The sequence below is a fragment of the Phaeodactylum tricornutum genome, chromosome 2, assembly GCF_000150955.2.
Source record: "Phaeodactylum tricornutum CCAP 1055/1 chromosome 2, whole genome shotgun sequence".
Lineage (NCBI taxonomy): Eukaryota > Bacillariophyta > Bacillariophyceae > Surirellales > Neidiaceae > Phaeodactylum > Phaeodactylum tricornutum.
Genome location: NC_011670.1, coordinates 926,568 through 950,685, shown reverse-complemented (window position 1 = coordinate 950,685; position 24,118 = coordinate 926,568). Strand labels below are relative to the sequence as shown.

At 47.7% G+C, this 24,118-nt stretch overlaps 11 protein-coding genes across 11 annotated transcripts; 6 read left to right on the top strand and 5 right to left on the bottom strand.

Moving 5' to 3' along the window:
* Positions 1-867: 867 nt before the first annotated feature.
* On the bottom strand, positions 868-2,790 carry PHATRDRAFT_43604 (predicted protein). Its single transcript, XM_002177689.1, has 2 exons — positions 2,637-2,790; positions 868-2,552 (listed from the first exon to the last, which is right to left on the bottom strand). Exon 2 carries the CDS (start codon positions 2,534-2,536, stop codon positions 890-892), a length of 1,647 nt encoding a protein of 548 aa, XP_002177725.1. The 5' UTR covers positions 2,537-2,552; positions 2,637-2,790; the 3' UTR covers positions 868-889.
* A 1,076-nt stretch (positions 2,791-3,866) lies between these two features.
* Positions 3,867-5,305, bottom strand: PHATRDRAFT_43603 (predicted protein; the record flags this gene model as incomplete). Its single annotated transcript, XM_002177688.1, has 3 exons — positions 3,867-4,412; positions 4,487-5,091; positions 5,221-5,305. The coding sequence occupies 3 exons, from the start codon at positions 5,303-5,305 to the stop codon at positions 3,867-3,869; spliced, it is 1,236 nt and encodes a 411-aa protein (XP_002177724.1).
* Positions 5,306-5,417: 112 nt separating this feature from the next.
* Positions 5,418-6,583, bottom strand: PHATRDRAFT_43602 (predicted protein). The gene has a single exon (XM_002177687.1). It carries the CDS (start codon positions 6,447-6,449, stop codon positions 5,541-5,543), a length of 909 nt encoding a protein of 302 aa, XP_002177723.1. The 5' UTR covers positions 6,450-6,583; the 3' UTR covers positions 5,418-5,540.
* A 96-nt stretch (positions 6,584-6,679) lies between these two features.
* Positions 6,680-7,931, top strand: PHATRDRAFT_32852 (predicted protein; the record flags this gene model as incomplete). Its single annotated transcript, XM_002178003.1, has 3 exons — positions 6,680-6,734; positions 6,973-7,718; positions 7,857-7,931. The coding sequence occupies 3 exons, from the start codon at positions 6,680-6,682 to the stop codon at positions 7,929-7,931; spliced, it is 876 nt and encodes a 291-aa protein (XP_002178039.1).
* Positions 7,932-8,310: 379 nt separating this feature from the next.
* Positions 8,311-9,277, bottom strand: PHATRDRAFT_32851 (predicted protein; the record flags this gene model as incomplete). The annotated part of the gene is made up of 2 exons (XM_002177686.1): positions 8,311-8,342; positions 8,380-9,277. 2 exons carry the CDS (start codon positions 9,275-9,277, stop codon positions 8,311-8,313), a joined length of 930 nt encoding a protein of 309 aa, XP_002177722.1.
* An 899-nt stretch (positions 9,278-10,176) lies between these two features.
* On the top strand, positions 10,177-10,572 carry PHATRDRAFT_32850 (predicted protein; the record flags this gene model as incomplete). The annotated part of the gene is made up of 1 exon (XM_002178002.1): positions 10,177-10,572. The coding sequence occupies one exon, from the start codon at positions 10,177-10,179 to the stop codon at positions 10,570-10,572; it is 396 nt and encodes a 131-aa protein (XP_002178038.1).
* A 6,340-nt stretch (positions 10,573-16,912) lies between these two features.
* On the top strand, positions 16,913-17,894 carry PHATRDRAFT_32849 (predicted protein; the record flags this gene model as incomplete). The annotated part of the gene is made up of 2 exons (XM_002178001.1): positions 16,913-17,330; positions 17,413-17,894. 2 exons carry the CDS (start codon positions 16,913-16,915, stop codon positions 17,892-17,894), a joined length of 900 nt encoding a protein of 299 aa, XP_002178037.1.
* Positions 17,895-18,530: 636 nt separating this feature from the next.
* On the top strand, positions 18,531-20,588 carry PHATRDRAFT_32848 (predicted protein; the record flags this gene model as incomplete). The annotated part of the gene is made up of 1 exon (XM_002178000.1): positions 18,531-20,588. One exon carries the CDS (start codon positions 18,531-18,533, stop codon positions 20,586-20,588), a length of 2,058 nt encoding a protein of 685 aa, XP_002178036.1.
* Positions 20,589-20,663: 75 nt separating this feature from the next.
* GDCH (glycine decarboxylase) lies at positions 20,664-21,226 on the bottom strand (the record flags this gene model as incomplete). Its single annotated transcript, XM_002177685.1, has 2 exons — positions 20,664-21,019; positions 21,109-21,226. 2 exons carry the CDS (start codon positions 21,224-21,226, stop codon positions 20,664-20,666), a joined length of 474 nt encoding a protein of 157 aa, XP_002177721.1.
* A 441-nt stretch (positions 21,227-21,667) lies between these two features.
* On the top strand, positions 21,668-22,669 carry PHATRDRAFT_32846 (predicted protein; the record flags this gene model as incomplete). Its single annotated transcript, XM_002177999.1, has 1 exon — positions 21,668-22,669. The coding sequence occupies one exon, from the start codon at positions 21,668-21,670 to the stop codon at positions 22,667-22,669; it is 1,002 nt and encodes a 333-aa protein (XP_002178035.1).
* A 612-nt stretch (positions 22,670-23,281) lies between these two features.
* PHATRDRAFT_32845 (predicted protein) lies at positions 23,282-24,118 on the top strand (the record flags this gene model as incomplete). The annotated part of the gene is made up of 1 exon (XM_002177998.1): positions 23,282-24,118. One exon carries the CDS (start codon positions 23,282-23,284, stop codon positions 24,116-24,118), a length of 837 nt encoding a protein of 278 aa, XP_002178034.1.

Sequence of the window (24,118 nt, the reverse complement as noted above, 5' to 3'; positions counted from 1 at the left end):
CCGAAATGATAGTAGCTACCAACATGAGAACGGCGAATTGCTGCGACGTCTCAGGCAAGAGTTAGACAAAGAAATTTCGTCTGACTTACTCAAATTTCTTGGCTAAAAACGATGATTTCATCGAGGACGGCACGGGATAAAGGTCGTCTTGAGTCAGGTGTGATCCGTTGTCGATCGCTTGCTGCTTACTTCCCTTTCGAAGAATTGCATTCATGTATGAAAAAGTCCATCGCTCATAGAATGCGTATATCCACGGACGGCTTCTTTCCTCGGGCCATTGCTCATCGCATCGGATACACTCTTCTCGTACAGACGCACTAACAGATTTCAGATGGTCCCTGTCGATAGCATCCATCTGAGATATTCAAGGCCGTCAGTCCGGTAGCCTCTGAATGCTTTCTCTTACCAAAAATGGTTTCCGAACACCCACGAATCAATGTAGTTATGGAATTTCAAAGGTCTAGGCAACTGAATTCAGCGCTTTTGATGCCGTGCCTTTTCGGAGCCCTCCATTCTGTGGGGATTTTTCATTTTTTCGGAAATGAAAGGGCGACGGAGGTTTCGATCGCGCTCTTCTGGAATATTTTTTGAAAAGATTACAGACGAAACGTGAATAGTACGACCTTTCAACCAACATTAACCGTACGACAAAGCCTGACGCAGAACGACATCGAAAGATTGCTCTTCGTATCGATTTTTTTGAAACGAATTGGTAGCGAAGCAGAACCTCTTTAAAATCTGAATTCAAAAGGTTCTCCGTGTTCGGCGGTGGTACCATAGTCCAAGTCAAGGGGTACATAATCTACGGTGTGTAAAATAAAAGAAACGATTTTTCTCTGTCCAAATAGAAGGTACAGTTCGAACCATAATCACAAATAAGGCTATGGCATTAAACATTCTTACGGACATGATTGCCATCGTCTTCTTCCTCGTCATCAGCATCGAGCGTCATTGAGGAGCGATGCGCCAGCTTAATCTTACGAGCACCCAACAGAGCAGCAGTCATGGTCGGCCCGTTGATGTTCCCGGACGGGACTTCAGGAAAGATGGAAGCGTCAATAACGCGAAGGTTGGCGGTGCCACGCACGATAAAATTACTATCCACCACTGCCATTGGATCTGAACTCGACCCTATCTTGCAAGTTCCGACGGGATGGTGATTTGTATCGAACCTTTCGATCACATACTGACGTATTTCCTCAGCGGAGGCGCTGGGACTGAGGCTATTTGTCGTGACCAAGTTCTTGTCAATGAGGCCTTGGAAGAAAGGTAGCAAATAGTTTTCGAGACCGTCGACCATATTGTCGACATCACTCGAAGTACTCAATACATTGGGATCAATGATCGGGGATGCCATAGGATCCGAAGATTGCAGACGAACCGTACCGGTCGAGACTTGGCGGAGGGGGACGACAGAACCGAAGTTTCCCGCCAGCTCGAATTGGAATGAGGGCTGACCCTGCTGTTCTGGTCCAAACATGTTGAGAGAAGGACTTTGGAATAGAAACGGGGCTCCCTCTGGCAAATTTTTTAAATCCCAAAATGTTGCAACTGAATAGTGGTCCCGAAGATTTGAGCCGACACCCGGAAGGTCAATTTTTGTAGCCAGACCCAAGTCATTGAGATGAGCTTGAGGTCCAATACCGGAGAGCATGAGGATCTGTGGAGTGTTGTAGGTCCCACTCGACAGGATGACTTCCTTCAACGCACGGAATTCCGTTGCAACATTTGAGCGGACATTCATTGTGCTAACTCCGACGACCTTGGTCGAATCGTTCTCATCAAAGATGAGATGCTGCACTTGGTGGAATGTGACAACGTCGATGGTACCTTTTCGATTACTGCTGTTCAAAACAGGGAGAACGAACGCGTCGAATGCGGTAGTTCGAATTCCACCTTCACTGGACTCTTGTCCGGTCCAGAACGACGGGCTGATTCCATACTGATCCCCTTGAGTTGGATTAGAGTTGAACGGGAAGCCGAGCACTTCGTGGGCCGTGGCAATGAAGTCCAGTGCTCCAGTCTGAGTTTTGCCTAGTTTTGTGATACCAATGGTCCGTTCCAGCTTATTTCGAAGGCGTTGAGTGCGACGCCATCGCCACATGTTATCATTCACTTCGGCCGCGATATTGTTGAAATCGTCAGCGTTGGCTTGAACGTATGCGCAGGCGTTGATTGAATGCGACCCACCCAGCACACGCCCTCGAGGGATTCCAAATGTTTTAGGGGTAGCACCGGCTCCTGCGCCAGCTAAGGTTTGCTCCGTGCTAAAGTATCCCCATTGAATCCATTTAAAGCCGCTGAAAGGATTGAATAGCGCACCAAAGGCGAGGTCGAAATAGGAGCGCAAGCTATCGATTGCTGGATCGGTGTTGTCACCGCCAGCTTCAATCAGAAGAACGTCAGCTCCACTTTTCACTAACTCCGAAGAAACGATGCTGCCCGCACTTCCAGCTCCGACAACGATGAAGTCGTAGTCTTTGGCTGTAACGGCCCACATCAAGGAAAGGACGACGAGCGCTGACCGATATATCATTTTCGCAATCGGTACGCTGAACACAGAGGAGAGAATTTTGTTCTCGTGAGGTTCAGGTGTCAGTATTCACTCACTGTCAGTTTTGTCAACTAACAATTACCTGTTGCGGCTGGGAATATCTCTGTTTTCTTCGCCGAAAGTATTTTATGAGCGCACTTCACTTTTTCGGTGCGGATGAGATCGGCAATCCTACGCTTTCTGACAGCCAGCCAGATATCAGCTTTGGGGTATCGGATTCCGACGGTTGATCGTCGGGAATCTTTCGATACCAACTGCAAGGCAAGGCAATAACGTCGAATCTGTCCATTTCACGTTTGAATTCACACACACATTATTGGTTAACGATAGGTGTGATTTCAAGGGCGTCGTTAGGTCTAAGAACTACCGATTCGAACGAAAGCATGTTACTTATGTTATGTATCTAACTGGAAGTTGAGCGCGCAGACGTGAGACACGCCATCTGAGATTGGTTCATGTCCGACCTTGATCGATGTATTTGCCCGACATGATCGTATGAGTGGACTTCCTTGGCGTACTCGTGAAATTTAGATACACACAAATTGGTCTTCCAAAAAATATAAAAATAGACGGCGACTCATTTCATGGGACATCGACATTTTAAGAGAAATAGTCATTGACTCTCATATCTGTCGCGGCATATGTCTCTGACTTCTCGACTTCTGATTCAAGGAGACAAATGTTCATACAAGCCTCATCTATCTCCAAAAAAGTACATACTTTTTAATATGGCAATCGTTTTATACTCTTTATTATTATTGAGGCTATTTTTATGATAAGAATGGAGGAATACTTTATTTCTGAAGGTCATCTTCATATCGAGACGAAGACCGGATAAGCCCCACGATCAAAGCTAATAAGAGGAGGCTGTCGACATAAAAGCAGAACCCTAAAATCTTTGTTTTCGTAGAAGATAGGGGCCTAAAAATGGGCACTGTATTAGCGCGTCGCTGTTGTTTTTTTGTGTAGTTTGTGCAACCCTAAGACAATGCAAAATTGCTTTCCACCAAGTGAGACGAGATGGGATGATAGGCTCGAGAACGTTTTCCTCAAGCAATCGTCCGTTGTGAGGACTGCTTAGAATTTGTCCCCATGCTCGTGACTTCGCTTTCAAATTTCTGTCAACACTGAAGCTGACTGCCCATGTGCTTAACTACAGGAAGTACATGCCGATTTGCGAGTCAGCACATCTCGTCACATCTGTCCTTTTGTAGAGCTCTCCGCCGGTAAAAGAAAATTTAGGGTGAACAACGCAACCAAAGCGATGCCTAATTCTGATATTCCGCGCACTGTCGAACCCATTTAAGGGCGTTCAATGCTTTGTAGTCATTTCGATTAACTTTCCTGACTTGAGGATACGCGATTTTTTGATCTCCAGCTTTTTCACCACCTCGCGCTTTGCCCCCTTTCTTGAGTCCTCAACTGTCTTGCGATCTCGTGCCTCAAGTTCTTCGTCGCACAGCATCTTGTTTGGTCGACATTTTTTCCAACATTGTGATGGGATGCCGGTCGAGTCTTCTAGTACCTTAGAAGTTGTGTTGCTTTCTAGTTCGACTTCGATGTATGTGAGCGACGGATGGTCTACAGCGAATTGCTGTACCATTTTATTGTGCCAATTGTAGAACTTGTACCAATCCTGCACCTTTGACTGGCCGTCAGGGAAATGTGTCCCATTGCAAAGTCGAAGCCTCACAAACAAAGACGATTGCGCGAAGTTCTTTAACGATGTAAACCATGACGCAGTATCGCGAATAACATTAATGAAGGTTGCGTTCGGATAGTGAGCGTAGACACGATCCAAGGCATCAACCGAAGGGAAGAAGCACTGTTCCCCTTCATCATGGTCATAGAAAAGATACTAGTTTAGAGGGTGGAAAGACTGTGAGAGACCTACAAGCAACGATCGCACCACGATTACAGTGCGCCACTTACACCCGTATCAGAAAACAAATCATATTCACCACATCCTTCAAAGGGAGGCTTGTCTTGCTTAATATTGTCTTGAATACACACACCCGCTAGTGTCGCTTTCCTTTCGCCTTGCTTAGTCACGTATTGATGGGACGCATTGACTTCTCCGCACCGAAAATATCGCCACAGACTTGTGGTGCCACTTTTCGGCAAACTTGTCATAAATATTGGGTATGGTATCTTGAGTGGTCTAATGCTGAAACGCTCCCAGGTTGTTACGGGCAAAACCACTGTATCGTTTTTAAGATGAGAATACAGCTTGTCTTGTCGGGTAAAATCGAGACCAGGATTTTCTTTTGAAAGTGGGCGGCTTAATTTGCTTGCCTTTTTGCATTTTAGATTGTTTTGCAAATATAAAAAATGCCGATCCTCGCGTAGCGATGCTACTGGTTTCACATCGGCACGATATACAGAATATTGGAACACAACAATGTACAGTAGCAACCCAATCGTGAGAGGGGCTCCAGAACGTAGCCAGGCTGACGCTCGGCGGTGCTGAGGTGGACCAGAGACAGGGGATTGCAACGGTGAAAGCGACATCCCGGTCAGATCGGAAGTAGCAAATCCTAAGAACAGTGCGTGCTAACATAAAAGTAAAGACTTCGAATCAGGGCGGTAAAGGGAATTTTAACATGTTGCCATTTGGTCACATCCGAACCCGACCGTTGTCTGGTTCAGTTATCGACATGTCTTACTGTTAAGAATTGTGAAGACGACAGATCCGTGTCCTGATTTTAGGCGTCCTTGTCCGTGTGTGTCTCTCGCAATTGTCCGTACCATACACAATTTACTAAGAGATATTTAGATCCCGTAAGAACCCTAGACTCGGACAACCAGCAGTCTGATTTCACATCACTAACAGTAATATAACAGAGAGGCAATAGAATACGGTAGCAATCAATTGTTGTAGCTAGATTTTGGAGATAAATAGAACTTACACTCGTCTTCCATTTTTACGTCACTGGTTTAATTTAAGAGCACGCAAGATGCATGCCCAGGCATTTGTTCCGTCTTATTATGATTGTTTGGTAGGCTGACAAAATTTAGAAGCTGGAGTGCACTTGGCCCAGCATTTTCGTGGAATTCCAATCTCCCGCTCTAGAATACCACCCGTCTCGTTGGACTCTAATCGGACTTCTACATACTTCATAGTTGGATGAGCCTTGGCGAATCGGCGAATGTTCGCAGTGTGCCATTCGTAAAATTTTAAGAAATCTTTGGGCTCGGCGTTCATCGATGGAAAGCCTGTTGCGTTGCACAACTTCCACCGCTTGAGCAGTGAGCCCTCACCCCACTCCGTCATACTTTTGTACCAACTATTGGTATCGCGCACAACCATAACCACGGTTGAGTTAGGATAGTGCTGATATATCTCTTCCAAAGCATCCACCGACGGGTAGTAGCAGGAGACAGGAGTGAAGAGCTGGCCAGGACTTGGGGGAAGAAAGTTGGCGTAGCCAGTGTCTGTGTAGACCTCATACCCACCGCATCCCTCGAAAGGCGGTCGACCTTTTAAAACATTCTGCCGAATGCATTGTCCGGACTGCATGCTGTATGTTTCATTCGACTTAACCCACTGGTGCGACGAAGCGTGGCCACCGCAATTAAAATACTGCCACAGCGATGTTGTTCCGCTCTTTGGAAGACTGGGGGAGAATATGGGAAGATTAATGTTCAGTGGCACTGGCAGACCGCCCAGCCCGTCCAGACCAGGGTCCCAACTTCGTTTCTTCCGCCGTCGCTGCCGTCGTTTGTCCTTTTTAAACTGGCCCTTGTTATGCGGAGAAGCCTGTTGTACAAAAAAAAATCCAGGCGACGAATGGTTCGCTTGTCGATACAGGCGGGAGTGGAAATACATGGTCAGACCAATGTAGAACGAAAAGATGCCCACGACGGCTATCTCCAGGCGACGAATACCCAACATGACAACCTCAGAACGGTCAGTAGCGAGTCCAAATTCTATTGACGCAGCAAGTCCTGTCTTTGATTCATTGGCTTGTACGCTCTATTCCCAGCCAATGTCCATTAAGCCTTTGATAGTTCACTTAAAACGTCCACCGTTTATCAGCTTGGATAAAAGCCTCAATCCAGTGTTGCAGGTAAATTTCACCTCATTGTTTTTCGCGCAGCCGGGAAAACAATCGACTTGGTAGCATGAGTTTCCGTTCCAACGGCTTGCCAAGACATCGAAACGGAGTCTTCTTAATAAGTAGTTTGTCTCTGTTACAGTAATATACACGCCGGTCGGATTGCTTCCCGTCACGAGCTGTGCGATGGACGAAACGACGTAGCTGCAGTAACTGTGAAGGGCCCAGCCTCCTTACGGAAGTATTTGTGTTTGCAGTATTATACGACCCTACACATACCCGCCCCTCTCATCCTTTATGGCTGAATGAACCGAATGAAGTAGTAGTCAGGCGATGATCACGCCGTACACTTGACTCCAGTACGTTCTCGCGCAGCGATCGGTTCCCAAGCTGCGTCTACACCGACACCTCTTTGGCCTCGGAAGTCCGGATTCGCCATGAGCAAACGGCTATTACCGACGAAAGAAGATGATTTCTGGACTTTGGCATTGGACGAAAGATTGAAGAATACGCAGATCCTTCCTGCGGGTGAAGGTGTTGACTATTTTAATGCCACAACGCGCTCCATGTTGTATAATATACCGTATGGGGAAAGCATGATAGTAACCTTGCCCCTCTCGGACCTCCCCATGATTGACGGCGCCTGGAGTCCAACTGGTTCCCAAGCATGGTATGCTTCCGCATTACTATCTGCCATTCTTCTACAAGAATCGGACGAGCGTATCGTAGGGATATTGTGTAGGTCAGAGTCACTGTCAATTCTTGAGTTGGGAAGTGGAGCGGTTGGGCTTTCTGGGATCGTGTCCAACTTGCTGTTGAGCCGACGGCCGGGGACCCATCGTGTCTATTTAACAGATCGCGATCCAAATATTTTGAAGCAGCTCGAGCAAAATGTCATGCAATATAACGAACACCTAAGAAAGCACTATCCCGCGATAAAAGAAGAGCATATGGAGGTCCAAAATTTGGATTGGAATGACGGATCGGCATGCTCGCGCTTAAAAGACTTGGATCTAGTCATTGGATCTGAGCTGGTCTATACGCTAGAGACAGCCAAAGGCTGCGCATCTTGTGTACAAATTCTTCTTAAAAACAATCCCAATGCAGTGGTAGTAATTGTGCAAGTGAAGGATCGAGACGGTTGGAGCAATATATTGGTTCCGACAATGTTACTTTGTGGATACCAAGTATCCGAGGAGAGCATCCCAATCGGATGTGACGAAATAGCTAGCACTATGATGCAGCACAGAGGGATTTTGGATCAATCCCAGTTTACAGCCTGTTTTATTTCAACACCGAGAGTAATTGGATCCGACTAGGCAATGACCAATTAGCATTCTTGCTGTGTCGCCCGCGTAGATATTTTCCTCAGCGTAGCGAGCAATGGTTTCCATGCTTCGCGGTTGTCTTCGTAAGGTATCGGATGAGAATAAAATCCTGAATCCTTACGAGACGCTGGCCATTCGGCAAATAATGAAGTTTTTAGGTCACGATCCGACATTTTCGGGTTCCGAAGCAAAGCCCCACGTATGTCGAAAAGAGCTTTCGTCTCTCGCCATTCGACGTAATGGAAAGACACTGAGTCTGTTGCGCAACAATCCTCACCAGACAGTAATGAGTCGTATGAAGGGGAGAACCCCGGTACCTGCGCATGTTTCTTATTGTACCAATCGTCCACGTCGCCGGAAACGACCCTCGTCAAAGGAAATGCGTGAAAACGATGCCACTTACTATCGGCTCGAGTATCGAACGCTTTGATACCCATACTTTCTAAGCACTGCACGGTTGCCAATCCAGGATTGCCCTGTAACCAAGAAGTGGCGGCTTCTGGATCCACCCAACAATCGGGATCGCGTTCATCCCATGTGTTCATCATTTTTCGCATAGTACTTCGAGACAGTACGTAACCAGCTGCGCCAGAGTTAAACACTAGCTTTCCATTTTTCATGGCGTGCCCAGCATATAGATCTTCGTTCGGACTACGATCCTTCAAATACTTACAGAGATGTTCCGGAATAACGAAGGTGTGATCATTCACGAAAAACGCAAAATCTGGGTCCACTTTCTCAAAGACCGTCCGAATTGTATGATATAGCCTGGGCAGTCCATCATTGAAACCAATTCCTGGCGGCACTAGGAGTAATTGTGGGTATGCGTAAGGATCCTCCGGTAGAGACTCTTCTGACACGACCGCATGTGAGGCCTGGGGAAACTCGGAAATGTTGTGAACAACAAAAATTGATCTCGCCCCCGGCCCCCAGGTATCTTGTATCGCTTCTAAGCGATCCATTCGTCCCTTTTGATTCACCACCGAGGGCATCACGACGGTCACGTAACGGGGAGAACCGGTGTAAAAATGATGTCGAAAGCCTGCGCGGCCTCGCAGAACACCCCCTCCGTGTCCCCACGGATCCTTCAACACATGTGAAATTACGGTACGATGCTGATTGTGCAAAAGGACATAGCCAAGAAATAAACCGAGAAAGATGAAACCGACCACGGCCACTAATGCCCATCCAAGCTCGCTAGATCCTTTCCGTCCCCTATCCTTGCTCTTGGAGGGTGTCAAGCGCGATGACGGGGATGGGTGACTTGGTCGATCAGGGGTATCTGTTTCTTCATCATGGTCGATCTGAACCTTCTTTCGCGCGTAAAGATGCGTCATGTTTACCTTAATGATACTCGGTATCGTCAATGGAAGGCAAACTCATGGCTCGCAATTTGGACTGCCTCGACAACCTGAGGCCTTTTGGTGATTTCGTTGACTGAGAATGTCTACTATTATAAAAACCCCACGTCAAGCGTCTGTCATATGTACGTTAGACTAAGACTGGTCTGCTCAGGCAGATAATGGTATAATTTGTGTTTTGCTCTGTTTCGTAACTACACTAGTGATCTTGTGCTATTCTAGTGCGATTCTAGTCGGTTATCGTTGCAGTTTTCTAGTTTATCAGACCCAAAGTCGTTCTGTATCCCTGTGGGATCAAAGGTATAAGTTTGTTGTGATTGTCTGAGTGTTTGTGAGTGTTTTGACGGAAGCGCCGAGGCCGAATGTGCCTGGGGAGGCAAGCATAATACCTGGCTCTTCATGTTGTTGTCGAATCGCCGACGCCTGCAGAGGCCTAGAACATACTGACGGTATCTCGTAATGGTCCACGTGGTAGTCGTGTCGATTGGATACTGGGTTTCTTGTCTGCAATAGCGGCTTGAAACAAGGCACCCCCCATGGTTGGACGCTTCCATGGAGCTTCTTCTACCAAAGCTTTACTCAACGCTCTAGCCCGAGCGGCATCCTAAGCTTGGATGTTAAGTAGGATCTGTTTTCGAACATCCACTTACCAATTGCTAATATCGGACCTCGTACCAAGTGGTATTCGCTGCTCCTCCACTCTTGCTATCAAATGTGTATATATATACCACAATGGGTATTTTAGTTATTGACCCGGCAATCAGGCCGGCTATCACTATTTAAGCGTATGCGAACCAAATATTTGCACAATTCGTAACCAGTGATCAAAGGAAACTATTGTTGTTCCCGTTATGCCAAGCCGACCTCGCTAACACATGCTCAACTCGAAACTCTTTTCGAAGTTCCTTCCCGTCCTCAGGAAGAAAGTTAAAAGTTCACCATGGCCGCAGCTCTTGTCAACTGGAATGACAGTTTTGAGTACCGGTTTGCGCGATGGCGCGCACTACTTGGGTCGTGGCACCCAAGGCGAGCCTGTCGAAACTAATCTTGTGTGTTTGGTCACAAATCCCGACACGGATGTTTTTGGACAGGCGCAATCCCAGCTGAGTATTCAGAAACATGATGTGACTGTTTCGGGACTCAATTGTTGCCATGCTAAGGAGCATGGTAACTATGATGAATGTGCCCACGGTGCCGTGTATAACACCGTGGAGAATAATGGAACGGACCACGATGGCGCTTGGCAGATCGTGGGGCCGAATGGAAAGTGAACAGATTAGCTCTTTAGTTTAGAGTTTATAAATCTTAACAATGATTGTGTGAAAACCATATTCATTAGTTCGTATCTCTTCGTTAGAAGCCAGACAAGTCTTGATCACCTCGTGCTGTCTTCAGAAGCCAGGAGATACTTGACGTTGACAGCTCTCGCTCAAGTCCGTAACGCCCTTCAGGCGATTGGTATTGTCGACGCGTCTCATCGCGACGCCATTATCAAATCTATTACTTCCGTCGAGGACTTCGTGTTCTTGACGGACAAGTTCATCAAGGATATGTGCAACACCCTCCGTCGTCCCGGGGGGACCGTTCCAAATCCCAACGCCGCTCAGCCAGGCGCCCCAGCGGTGATTCCCCGCTCCGGCGTCGCCATTTCTCCAACGGCTGAAGAGCGTTTGATCTTGCTCGGATATTATATCCGTCACCTCAAGCGTACCTCTTGTCCGATCCCAGGCCAGTTTGTTGCGGCTCGAGTCCTCTCCATGGCGGAGATTAAACACCGTGAGGAGGAAGACAAGACTCTGTCAAGGATGCTACGGCTCCTTCCATGATCAATGACCTCAAGAAGATCCGCGAAGCCTTCGAGAATATCGAAGATTATCTCTCCAAGGTCCGTGGAACTACTGGCGTTCCTTTGCGCCATGTGATCCGCGACGACGACGAAGTCCCGGACAATCCGGACAACATGTACCCAAGTGTTCTCAATGAAATGATTGCTCGTTGCCCGCATGATGGCGAAGACTTTGCCGCCGATAATAATCAAGTTTGGTTCGTAATCCGGGCTTGTACCCATGGGGGTCCTGCCTGGAGCTGGGTTTCTGCTCACGCTCGTTCTCGTAACGGTTGTGCAGCTTGGTTGGCCCTCCGTTCTCATTACCTTGGGCTGACTAACCAATCGAAGATCATGAACAAGGCCGAGGGAGACCTCGAAAACAAGTTTTATAGCGGTGAGCACCGAAACTTTTCTTTCGAGCGTTTTGCCGAGATTCATCAGCAAGCCCACACCAACCTTGACGAGTTTGGTGAGCCATTGACCGAAGCTGCCAAGGTCCGCAAGTTTTTGAAGCGCATTAAAGCCCCGTCTATCGAATCGTCAATTGCGACCGTTCGTGCCACTGCAGCGTTGAAAAATGATTTTGAAGCTACTGTCAATTATTTGAGTGAGTTTATTGACGAACAGAACCAGGCCCAGGTTTGTAACATTTCTCCTGCTTCTACAGGCCACAGTGGTCGCAGTAACGGCCGAGGAGGTCGTCGTCATGGTCGCGGCGGTCGCGGTGGTGGAAAAGGTAAACCGTTTAACAACGGATCGACAAGCGGTATGACCGACCGCTACTACTCTTTCGAGGAGTATGAGTCCATGAATGCGGAACAGCGTCGCCATGTGCACACTTTGCGCCAAAATGGTAATGGTGATCGTCGTCGCAATGCGTCTGCTGTTGATACTTCCAATGACACGGATCGAAATACTCGTCCTTGTCATGATGACAGCACAACTTTGTCTTCTAACACTTCTGCTGGCAAGAACATGTCCCAGCAAAATGTGTCTGTTGTGTCCACTCGCCCTGTTGTGTCTGTCCAATTGGTTGGTACGGGCCATTTGTCCCGCTCCGATTTGGATTCGCATGCCGATACTTGTTGTGTTGGTTGTCATGCTTTTGTGTTTGAAGAAACTCATTGTACCGTTGATGTGAGCCCCTTTTTGTCCACGCTCGGACGTGCCCATTCTGTGCCCATTGTGTCCGCTGCTGTTGCTTACAACCACCCGCACATGTACGAAACTTTTATTTTGGTTTTCAATCAGGCTTTGCACTTTCCAAAAATGGAACACAACCTGATCAATCCGAACCAGCTTTGTATCAACAATGTCGAGGTGGATGAGTGCCCAAAGTTTTTGACTCGCAAGCCCACGGAGTCCTCACACTCCATCTTCTTCCCCAGCGAAAATGTTCGTCTGCCTTTGATGCTTGATGGCGTCATCTCGTATTTGCCCTCTTGCAAGCCCAGTCGCGAAGAATTTGATACTTGTACTCACCTTGTCATGACGTACGACAATCCTGTGTGGGACCCTCATTCTTTGGAATTTTCCCGTCAGGAGGAGCATTGCACCAATACCCATGGTTTGGTTGTTCCGAGTAAATCCCGTCGTACTGTCCGTGCTGTTACAAGTGTTGTTACAACAACATGTGCCCTTGCCAAGACCTTGTCATCCGTCTCCACTTCGATGGATGACGCTCGCTTTGTGACTTCCGTTCAGAATACTGTTGTCATTGGCTCTGCCCAATCGTCAAATCATCGTTACAAAGTCAGCCCTGAGGAGTTGGCTCATTGTTGGAACATTGGCTTGGCTACTGCCAAACGTACCCTACGCGTCACCACACAGCGCGGTGTAAAGAACATTATCAATCGTGCTCTTGTGCAACGCGTCAAACCGGTTACTTCGCAGCTACGATTCCGTCATCTTCGAACAAATTTGTACACTGACACCATGTTTTCTAAGCTTAAATCATTGCGTGGAAATACGTGTGCCCTGGGTGAGTTCCGTCGAAAGGTGCGCTCAGCTGGCGCCCATGCATTAGAGATCGAGCCTTACTCTCCCTGGTTGAACCGTGCCGAAACAGCAATTAAGGCGCTGAAACGAATGACAAATACAGCAATGACAAAGTAAGGAGCCCCACTGTGTTTGTGGGATATGTGTTTGGAATTACAAGGCCATATTTGGTCTTCCATTGCTCACGACATCTATGCTTTGAATGATGATGTGCCTAACACGGTAGTGTCCGGCGATGCTTCGGATATTTCCCACTTGTGTGAATTGTCGTGGTATGAATGGCTTTGGTATCATGATCCGGTAGACTTCCCGGAAGACAAGCGCAAGCTTGGTCGATGGCTTGGCCCGTCTCATGATATTGGACATGTAATGTGTGCTCGTGTTCTTGCTGCAAATGGACAAATACTTGCTTGTACTACTTACTCCCCACTGTCTGTTGCCGATCACAACTCAGAGTCCGTAAAGAAATGGCAGCTAGAGTTTGATGAGTCAATTAAGACAGAGTTTGGCAATCCAGATTGTGTTCCGGTATTTATTGGTGACCCTGATGAATTTCAACCTTATTCGGATGACTCGACGGGGGACGAAGCTACCATGCCGGAAGCCGACGACTATGACCATGATGCATTCGATCAGTATATCAATGCTGAAGTATTACTCACTGTAGGGGACTCGCTTTTGACCGGCAAAGTTATTGCTTGTAAAAAGGACCGCGACGGCAACCCGGTTGGCCGTTCGAACGCGAATCCTATCCTCGACTCTCGTGTCCTTGAGGTACAGTTTAATGATGGAATTGTCAAAGAGTTTGCCGCTAACATTATTGCCAAGCACATCTATTCTCAGGTTGACAGTGAAGGACGTCGCCATCTTATTTTAGATGAGATTGTTCATCACCGGAAGGACGGCTCGGCCGTTGCTCCCGACAACCTTTATGTCACCGATCGTAATGGCAACCAGCATATGCGACGTACCACCAAGGGATGGAAACTGTCCGTACAGTGGAAAGATGGATCCGTCTCTTGGTTGCCGCTTAAAGACCTGAAGGAATCTAACCCTGTCGAAGTCGCTGAGTATGCCGTTGCAAACAAGTTGGTCCACAAGCCTGCCTTTGCGTGGTGGGTTCCCCACACTCTTCGTAAGCGAGATACCATTGTCTCTGCTGTGAAAACTCGTTATCAAAAGAGAACACACAAGTTTGGTATACGTATTCCCAAAACCGTTCGCGAAGCTCTCGAAATTGACAGGGACACTAACACTTCGTTGTGGGCCGACGCAATCAAAAAGGAAATGAAAAATGTCATGCCGGCCTTCAAGATCCTTGATCCTGGAGCCACTGAGCCTGTCAGTCACACTCGTATTCCCTGTCACATGATTTTCGATGTGAAAATGGACTTCACTCGCAAAGCCCGACTCGTCGCCGGGGGACATGTAACGGATCCTCCGAGCTCAATCACCTATGCCAGTGTCGTCTCACGCGATAGTGTCCGTCTTGCCTTTCTTGTTGCTGCTCTTAATGACCTGGACATCCTTGGTGCCGATGCCCAAAATGCGTATTTGAACGCACCTGTCCGTGAAAAGGTTTACACCGTCTGTGGTCCTGAGTTCGGACCGTCCTGCGAAAATCAGTATGCAATCATTGTTCGAGCCTTATATGGTTTAAAGTCCAGTGGTGCTGCCTGGCGCGCTCATCTGGCCTCGACGATGCAGGAACTTAACTTCATTTCGTGCCTGGCTGATCCAGATGTGTGGCTTCGTCCAGCTCAAAAGGCCGACGGTACGGAACATTATGAATATGTGTTGATTTATACTGACGACTTTCTTTGTATCAGTTCAGATCCGAAAAGTATCCTAGATTCTATTGGAAAGCATTTTAAGTTGAAGCCGGATTCAATCAAGCCCCCTGATCATTATCTAGGAGCTAATATTGCACCATTCTCGTTGCCGGATAATCCGACAAAAGAGCGATGGTCAATGAGTTCTACGGATTACGTTAAACAAGCCGTGAAAAATGTTGAACGAGACTACATGAAATCGGAAGGGCGTTAAGCAATCGTGCTTCGTCTCCGATGTTGACCAGTTATCGCCCCGAGTTAGATGTTTCTTCTATTCTCGATCTTGATCGCGCTAATTATTTTCAGTCACTGATTGGAGTATTGCGATGGGCAGTTGAACTTGGTCGAATCGACATCATGTGCGAAGTGTCTATGTTGTCCTCGTTTCTTGCGATGCCGCGCGAGGGACATTTAACTGCTGTTTTCAATGTCTTTGCTTATCTGAAATCTCACAATTGGTCACGTTTGGTTTTCGATGATACTTATGCTGTGATCAACAACCAATTTAAGGAAAATGTGGACTGGACGGACTTTTACGGTGATGTTAAGGAACCGATTCCTCCAAATGCACCGCAACCTCGCGGTAAGGCTGTTGAAATTACAACGTTTGTTGACGCTGACCATGCGGGAGACCGTGTTACTCGTCGTTCTCGTACAGGTGTTTTGATTTATGTGAATCGCGCTCCGATTATGTGGTTTTCTAAGCGTCAGAATTCAGTCGAGACCTCTACTTTTGGAAGCGAATTTGTTGCACTTAAGACCGCTACTGAGATGAGTCAAGGTCTACGATACAAGCTACGTATGATGGGTATTCCTATTGACGGTGCTGCTAGAGTTTTGTGCGACAATATGTCTGTGGTTTATAATACTACAGCTCCAGAGTCAATGTTGAAGAAGAAGAGTAATGCCATTGCATATCACTTTGTTCGTGAATGCGTTGCCGCGAAAGTTATCAAGATTGCGTATGACCCTACGGATACGAATTTGGCTGATGTTCTTACAAAGGTCCAGCCTGCTCCGAAACGTCAAGAACTCATACGGCAAATTTTGTGGTGACATTGGTTTTTTGAAGGGTTTGCCGACTTTCCCGTTCTCGACCGTCATTCTGGTTGGGACAAACTGCATTGCATTTGTTAATATTGCATGCAGCGTCGTGTGTGTGTGCCTCTATTTTTCCCGTTGTGGTTTTGAGGGGACACATCGTCCTATGTGTGTCATAGTTCCAATGTGAGGGGACTAGAAAAACCCCACGTCAAGCGTCTGTCATATGTACGTTAGACTAAGACTGGTCTGCTCAGGCAGATAATGGTATAATTTGTGTTTTGCTCTGTTTCGTAACTACACTAGTGATCTTGTGCTATTCTAGTGCGATTCTAGTCGGTTATCGTTGCAGTTTTCTACTATAGAGGAAATCGTCAGAATGGGCGGACAAAACACCAGCATACGAAACTCAAAAGCACCTCTTTCCGGTGATATTAATTTTTAAATTCAAATACACATTTGAGATTTATTTTCGGCGTGCTCCTTTCTACAGAATGATTAGCCCCTTGGGACGTATTGGTCTGTTGCGCCTTGACGGCGGATCCAAACCTGCACTCCTTCCATCACAACGACAAAAACAAGAACACGATCAGACCAGTGACCTGCGAGCAAACTAGACCCAGAATTGTTCATTGTGAGGACTGTGAACAATTAACCACTCACTGTCAAACTGGTGGCTCTCAAATCTTCTTGACTACCTCTACGTCTTAAGGTTTTTTCTCTGGCCGTAGCTCATTATTTCGTCGCGGCGCCGACCAAAAGACAATGCTTGCTCGCCTTTCAGCAGCTCTTTGCGGATTCCTGGTCGTTGCGGCGTCGGTTAATGCTCCCGCAAAACGCCATGCTGACCCTGTGTCTGATATCGACTGGGACGACTTTGGATTTGGGTTGAATGGCGTGGAAACCGACGCCATGTGGGTGAACACGGTCCAGGTGCATGAAAGTCAAGAGCCATCATACTCATCGGATGCCATAGAACCCATGAGCAAACTGCACTTATCCCCGTCGGAAACCGTCCTCAACTATGGACAGGCACTTTTTGAAGGTCTCAAAGCGTTTCGGCGCGAGGACGGCTCGATCGTAATGTTCCGTCCACAAATGAACGCTGCCCGCATGCAACAGGGGGCCCGTCGCTTTTTATTACCCCCAGTTCCGACCGATGTATTTGTCAAAGCGGCAGAGTCGGTTGTTCGGGCGAACGCTCGATGGGTTCCACCGCATCAAAAAGGAGCTTTGTATTTACGCCCACTGCTAATGGGAACTGGGGCCGGATTGGGCGTGAAACCCAGCACTGAAACCACGTTTTGCATATTCTGTTCTCCGGTTGGTAGTAAGTGGTGTGCCCATGATTCAAATCATGAGTAGTTGTCTCGAATTCACTGTCTAACGCCATTTGGTACCGATAATGTTAGATTACTTCAAGGGTGATTTGAAAGCGATTCGTTTACAAGCGGTCCGGGGCTACAGTCGCGCAGCTCCTGGTGGTAGCGGCGCCGTCAAGGCAACTGGTAACTACGCACCCGCTTTCTTGGCGCAGAAACGAGTGAAAGAACGCGGGTTTGACGAAATTCTGTGCCTTGATGCCGTCACGGGGGAGGCGGTTGAGGAAGCGGGGGCGAGTAACTTCTCTGCCATTTTTCCTAACAACACAATTGTCACACCAACTTTGGATACCGAGACAATTCTCCCAGGAGTTACCAGAGAGTCCATAATGGAGCTGGCAAAAACAGAATGTGGTTACAAAATAATTACTGGACGACTGACCCTTGATGATTTGCGAGAAGCCAGAGAGGCCTTTTGCTGTGGAACGGGTGCCGTAATTACCCCGGTTGGTTGTGTGAGTATCTTGAATGGAGAGAGAAACGAGGACATGATAATACTTGGTAACGGATAAACTGGATCTTTCACAAAGAGGCTTTTCAGTATGCTCACGAGCATTCAAACAGGGTCCAATCCAGAGCTCTGTGCCAAATATAAGAATTGGATTCATGTTGTTCAACCGTGAATACTATCCACCCGTAAGTAGCCCTGTCGCAAAACTGTATTGTCTGGATCAGATTGCTACGCTATGGAAAGTAGCATAGTGTCAAAGCATCGAATGACAGTGCAGACATTCAGAGTATACCTGGAGGGGGTTTGACGTCAATTATAGACTTTTTACATTTACAGTTAGGGCTTTTTCCTGATGTACATTTCGTATGTGGGCGTGCCAGCAAACGAGCTAATCAAGTCAGTGTTCGCGCCGACTCTGGAGGCAGGCTGCCGCGACGTCATTCTAAGTACCTGCAGTTTGACTTGAACAATTAGATGTTTTCAATTAACATTATTTTCACTCAACGGTGAACTCCTTGCCACATTAGGCTCCATGTCATGCCGACCTGATTGAAAGTAAATCGATATAGGTATTACACGCAGTCCTGTTCGCCTTGACGAAGGACAACAAGAACATACTTCACCATCCACCATCAGATGTTAGGACAAAAAGTCTGCTCCGGAAGTAAGCTACTGCATTTTCTCGTCTGTTGACGCTATGGATCATCTGCTAGCATTGATGGAGGACGAGCCTCTGGAAGACAACAGCAAAAGTTCCCACTCAAAGATACCAGAACATATCGTCCGACAAGCCCGCAATGTTTCCCTAGAACAAAAGACCACACCCGCGCTAGCAACTGACATTCAGGATGCCGTGCATCTTGAACCGCAGCACCAATTGTCTCTGAGTGTGGACGGTCGAGTTGGTATTCGTATGATCAAGCGAAAGATCTCGGGGTCGCAGTTGTTGGACATTCTAACAGCACATCCTTACCAATCACCGGCAAGCTTGGCGGCCATGAGTCTCGAGTATTTGAATCGTTTGCTGCTAGAGCCGGCCTCAATAATAGACCAAGCAACTGTTTGCGGGCGTACCAACGTGATGACGGTCGGCATCGTGTTTTCCAACTCGGGTACACGAGTTGCCTCTTCGGGAAATGCTTATTGTGTTGTTACTCTCGGATCACTAAATACGGGTCCAGCTGTTTCCGTATTGTTGTTTGGTTCCGCTTACGGTAAGCACTGCCGTAGCTGTATCCCTGGTAAAGTGGTGGCCTTGGTCAATCCTCGCTTAATTCCTGCTAAAGGTGCAGCCCAGGGAGACACCTCCATTTCGTTTTCTGTCAACGAGGAACGTCAGCTTTTGGACGTCGCTGATGCCCGTGACTACGGAACTTGCAAGGCTGCGGTCCGGGGGAAAAACGATAACGGTCATTGGGTTGCTGGTGGTAAATTTTGCGGTCACTTCGTGGATAAGCGCATCAGTGAGTATTGCAATCCACACCGGAAACAGGCCAACGTCAAGACGGGCACAGCCAACCACACCTCCACATCCGCCCTCCAAAACCTCCGAAATCAAGCCGTCGCTTTCCCTAGAATTCAGACTAGAGTGATGATACCACCTGGTGGTGTTAAACCCTTTCAGACACCAAAGCAACAAACGAAATTGCGATCCGCCCAAATGATGTCTGACTTTCTAGCTCAGTCTACCGCCCCTGGGGCGGGATGCTTACTTCCTTTCCAGCAGCCAACACTATCACGCAGCCAACCTGCTATGAACAAAAATACTATTTTGAATCCGAAACAGTCAGCTACTAAGTCAGTCGAAATTCCAGGGAGAGGATTGCTCAATCCGTACGCCAAAGGAGCATCTTCCACCGCATCGTCGCACGCGAGGGGTGGGTTTTCTCCACCCAATTCCGTACGTATCCAGGACACCACCATACGAAAACCGTTTACAGTCAACCGGGTTAGCCCGCCGGCTTCAACCTCGCACTCGGTCACAGAAGATTGGTTACAAAAAGCTTCCAAGAAGCGCACTCCACTTGGCAACGCACATAACCAAAAACGCCAGCGCAGATTTGTCAATACCGACACAAGAAACTTCAACGGGTCCGTACCAGTTCCTAAGCCCTCACAGATGTTTCAGACTGCACGCATAACCAAGCGAGTACCTATGATACAGACGAGCGATGTCAAGGAAAAGGCAAGGGCGGCCCAGGTTCTGTCGCAACAACAGATCTTGGCGTGTCGACTGCGGGAACAGGATGGCGGAGGTAGCCAGAGTTCCGTTTTTAAAGCGTCTCGCCCATTATCAGGGGCCGATTGCTCAGCTGTAAGACAGCAAGACCGAAGGGAGGAATTTTATGCGTTGCTTGATGACATCGACATTCAAAATGCTTCCGCCGCTACAAGCCAATTCGCGGACGAGGTCAGTGCAGAAGAATATGCCAGAAGCCGGCGCGTCGTTACTGAACTCGAGGAACAAGAAGGAAAGAAACAGAGCAAGGTGGCCAAGTCGAAGACCCTCGGTGACAAGGATAAGACAGCTATTCGAAAAGAATGGTACTGTCAGCAATGCCGAAAATCGTCCCCGTTCAAACCAGCTGGATGTGTACGCCGAGGACACAGCGTTGCCACGAAGCGAGAGATTGTTCAAGCCAAATCTACATCTGAACGACGCCTGGATTTGGCTAGCAAGGATGCCAATGATGGCGGCTTAACTCTAGGCAGTGGTATTGAATGGTCCGCAAATAGATGGAGTCGCTTCAACTAAAAGTCAATGAAATCTTTAATCTTGAGCACATTCTAATAAGTGCAGCCTTCACCATTTTGACAAAATGCGGACTGCTTAGTGGGCTTCCTTTTCACAATGTTCCTTGTAAGCATCCGGTCCGAGCAAATCATCCACGTCTCCCGATTCGGCCATTTCGATCTTAATAAACCAAGCTTCACCCTCAGCCTGCGTGTTTACAAGACCAGGATCATCACTGAGCTTATCGTTAATTTCGACGACAGTTCCAGAGATTGGAGCATAGACATCAGAAGCGGCTTTAACGGATTCGACACTACCGAAGCTATCGCCTTTGTCAAATGAATCACCGACTTCGGGCAGATCCACGAAGACGATATCCCCGAGAGCGGCCTGAGCAAAGTCAGTGATTCCGCAGGTGCCGATGTTTCCCTCAACCTTCACATATTCATGAGCTGAGCGTAAGTAAAAGGAGGTGTTAGTTGATTTGCAGACCGGAGTGCGATTCCTTTAGAAAGGAGGTGGTAAGATTCGCTGGGCGTACCGGGAGTGAAGTAGCTAGCGAAGCGAGCCGCTCCGATGCTAGCGAACTGGTTTGAACGCACAACCTTGTCGAAGGTTCGGCGGGTGGCGGCACGGGCAAGGAAGCTTACAGTTGCCATGATGGAAAACTATTTGACAGTATTAACTAGAAACAGGGCAAAGGTATGTCGTGTCGCGTATCGCCATCGTCGTCACTGCCGGGCGGGCGGGCCGGTTAGAAATTAACAACGCCATGGAGCGCGATAGGTAGTTTGGCTGGGATACTCACGCACTTCTGACGTCACATCAAAAATACAACTGTCCTTCTGTACGTAAACAAAGATTGGAATGTGATGGTGAAATGCAACTTCCAATTTCGAATGTCGAATTCGGCTTTCTTGTCTAGTTTACAACAGTTAACCATAAAAGGCTCTGTGGTATCCAGTTGGGCGTTTATCCATCAATCCTTCCGACTACGACGCTAATTGCGAAGGTAGCCTTCGTTCCAATGTAAATCCAGACGATCAGATTTTGATACACGTTTTCAGCCTGCGCGCGACGTAAATGCTGGCTTCATCGAGATGTGCAATCGGAGACTAGCGATGCCATTACTTTTGCTCGTGTCGATGCAACTGCCGCGCGCATCTCGCGCGTGGGTAGGCACCCTGCGACCACAGGGGTATCGGAAATTTAGTGTTCACTTGAGCACAGTATGTCGACTAAACCGCTTCCTTTTCGATACGTCCGAAGTCAAGTACACCGACACTGAGCTTCCTAGTATCACTTTGCCGAGAGACGATTTTCGAACAATTCATGCATCCAAGATTTTGGGTTTGCGCAATGGAAATACTATTCGCGCTGGGCTGGTAAGCTGTGAGGTCCATCAAGGCTTGCTGACTGACGATGCTACCGTGCAATGGATACCGGAAGGGAAGGTGAAAAAAGCCGAGCCACTGGGGAATGGAAATCCTCCTGGGTCACTGCACATTCATCTCAATGGACTTCAGGCACCCGCGGAACAACTAGTACCGTCGGTCAGTTTGATCTTGGCATTGCCGCGACCATTGCAGCTAGGAAGAATGCTTCCTATGATATCACAAATGGGCGTCAACCACTTAGTATTGGCGCAGGCACAAAAAGTTCCCAAGGATTATTTCGGCAGTCACCTGCTTCGCAACCCCGAAGAACTCCGGGAAAAGCTCATCGAGGGGCTTTGTCAGGCAGGAGACGTTCGCTTACCTCAACTGCACATTGTGCGTAACCTTCGTGATTTCCTCACCAATGAGGTGGACGAGATTTTTCCAAAGAACCAATACGCCAGGGCCATTGCTCATCCACAAAGGACATCCGATCCAATGGGCTCATTGAAAAAGATGAAGCAAGTCGAGTTCCCGGTGAAGTCCTCGAGACTCGTGGTAGCCGTGGGCCCCGAAGGTGGCTGGGAAGAGCCTGACGAGTTGGATCGTTTTCGCGATTGTGGCTTTCAGCAAATTACGATGGGTGCGCGTGTTCTACGCTCGGATTGTGCGGTAGTCAGTCTCCTAAGTTTGGCTCATGATATTTGCGCTGATCAACAGCAATAGTAGATTTTCTTACCGCATTCCATGCTTTGTCTATTTGTACACTTATTAGATTCCTGTCAAAAAGCTATGCTGCCCTACCAATTATTACATGCTACGGAGGCGCTAGGACCTCATCAACACAACGTTTTTCTCATCCGAGATATGAATGAGCATTTTGTTGAATTTTTAACGTGGTGAGTAGGGTGTTCATCATACTTTATTGTTAAAGCTCTAGGAAGAGAAGAATCTATCTGACTGACTGTGAAAAGAAATGAAGAGACAAAAGCAGTTAATGTAACTATCAAATAAAGACCACCGATAACTCACGGTCAATGAAGCTCATCACCGGTTTGGTGTCTGTCTGACGACAGACCGACTTCGACGGTCGAAAAAAAGGATTGTGGACTGTGAGGCGACTGACCTCCCGAGATGGCCAACATCGAGCGATGACAACATAGGACGTTGCAGGTCTTGTCATTTTTACATTACAGATACCTCCAGTTTAAGCTTGGCATGAATTCATTACTTCTGATGAGTCGGCGTCATACGGCAGTTCTCTGTCGTCGTGTACAAAGCTTTAGCACGCTGAAAGCAGATCCATCGAAGTTCATCCATGGAGTAACGGCGGAGGCAATGGCTACCGACCCCGACCTAGTGGAGTTTTTTGAGGTAAACTTTCCTGAAGCATTTAATGAGGCGCAAACAGGTGCGAAAGATGGAGACAGACTCGCGACTTCTCATAGAAAAATCGACAAAAAAGTGGAGTCGCGTTATCCCCGGAACATCCGGCCCATGCAAACTTACCTACGCGATGTGGAAACGGAAGAAGGAAGCCGGGCCTGTAGAAGACTTCGCTGGAAGAATATGATTCCAGGCACTATACGGGGCAGCGATCCAAACTTGGGGATTTTTTCAAAACAACCAGAATCTGAGATATATGTCAAAACTCCCTGGGCAGTACTTCAAAGGGAGCTGGATCGCTATCATCGTGACTTTGAGTCTCGTGTCTACGACATCACCGTATTGGATGGACCAGAGGATACAGAGGGAACCACTCACAGGGTTCTTCCCCAAAATTTGCAGCGACATCCCGTGAATTCAACGATTTACTGTGCCAATTTTTGCCGATACCACCCTGGCAGACCTATCAAGTTCCCTGTATCATTTATCAACACAGAAGAAAGCCCTGCTTTGAAGCGTGATGGCTTCATTATTCCAATCCAACGGTCAATTGAGTGCTTTGTTGAGGATGGTGTTGATATTCCTGAAAGCTTGGATATGGAATGTAGCGGTCTTCAATTCAAGGATGTCATTCGAACCGATCGCATCATTTTACCTGACGGTGTACGATTTAGCGACCGTGTCATCAAAAGAGGCAAAGAATTCATCGTGGGTGTCATGTTTGGAAGTGGTCGCGGCTTGGAGGAGGACACCACGGAGACCGAAAAGGAACCCGTTGCCGAAAAGTAG

Excerpts from the sequence above, each read along its gene's own strand:
- PHATRDRAFT_43602 (XM_002177687.1), bottom strand. The coding sequence starts at position 6,449 with ATGTTGGGTATTCGTCGCCTGGAGATAGCCGTCGTGGGCATCTTTTCG.
- PHATRDRAFT_43604 (XM_002177689.1), bottom strand. The coding sequence starts at position 2,536 with ATGATATATCGGTCAGCGCTCGTCGTCCTTTCCTTGATGTGGGCCGTT.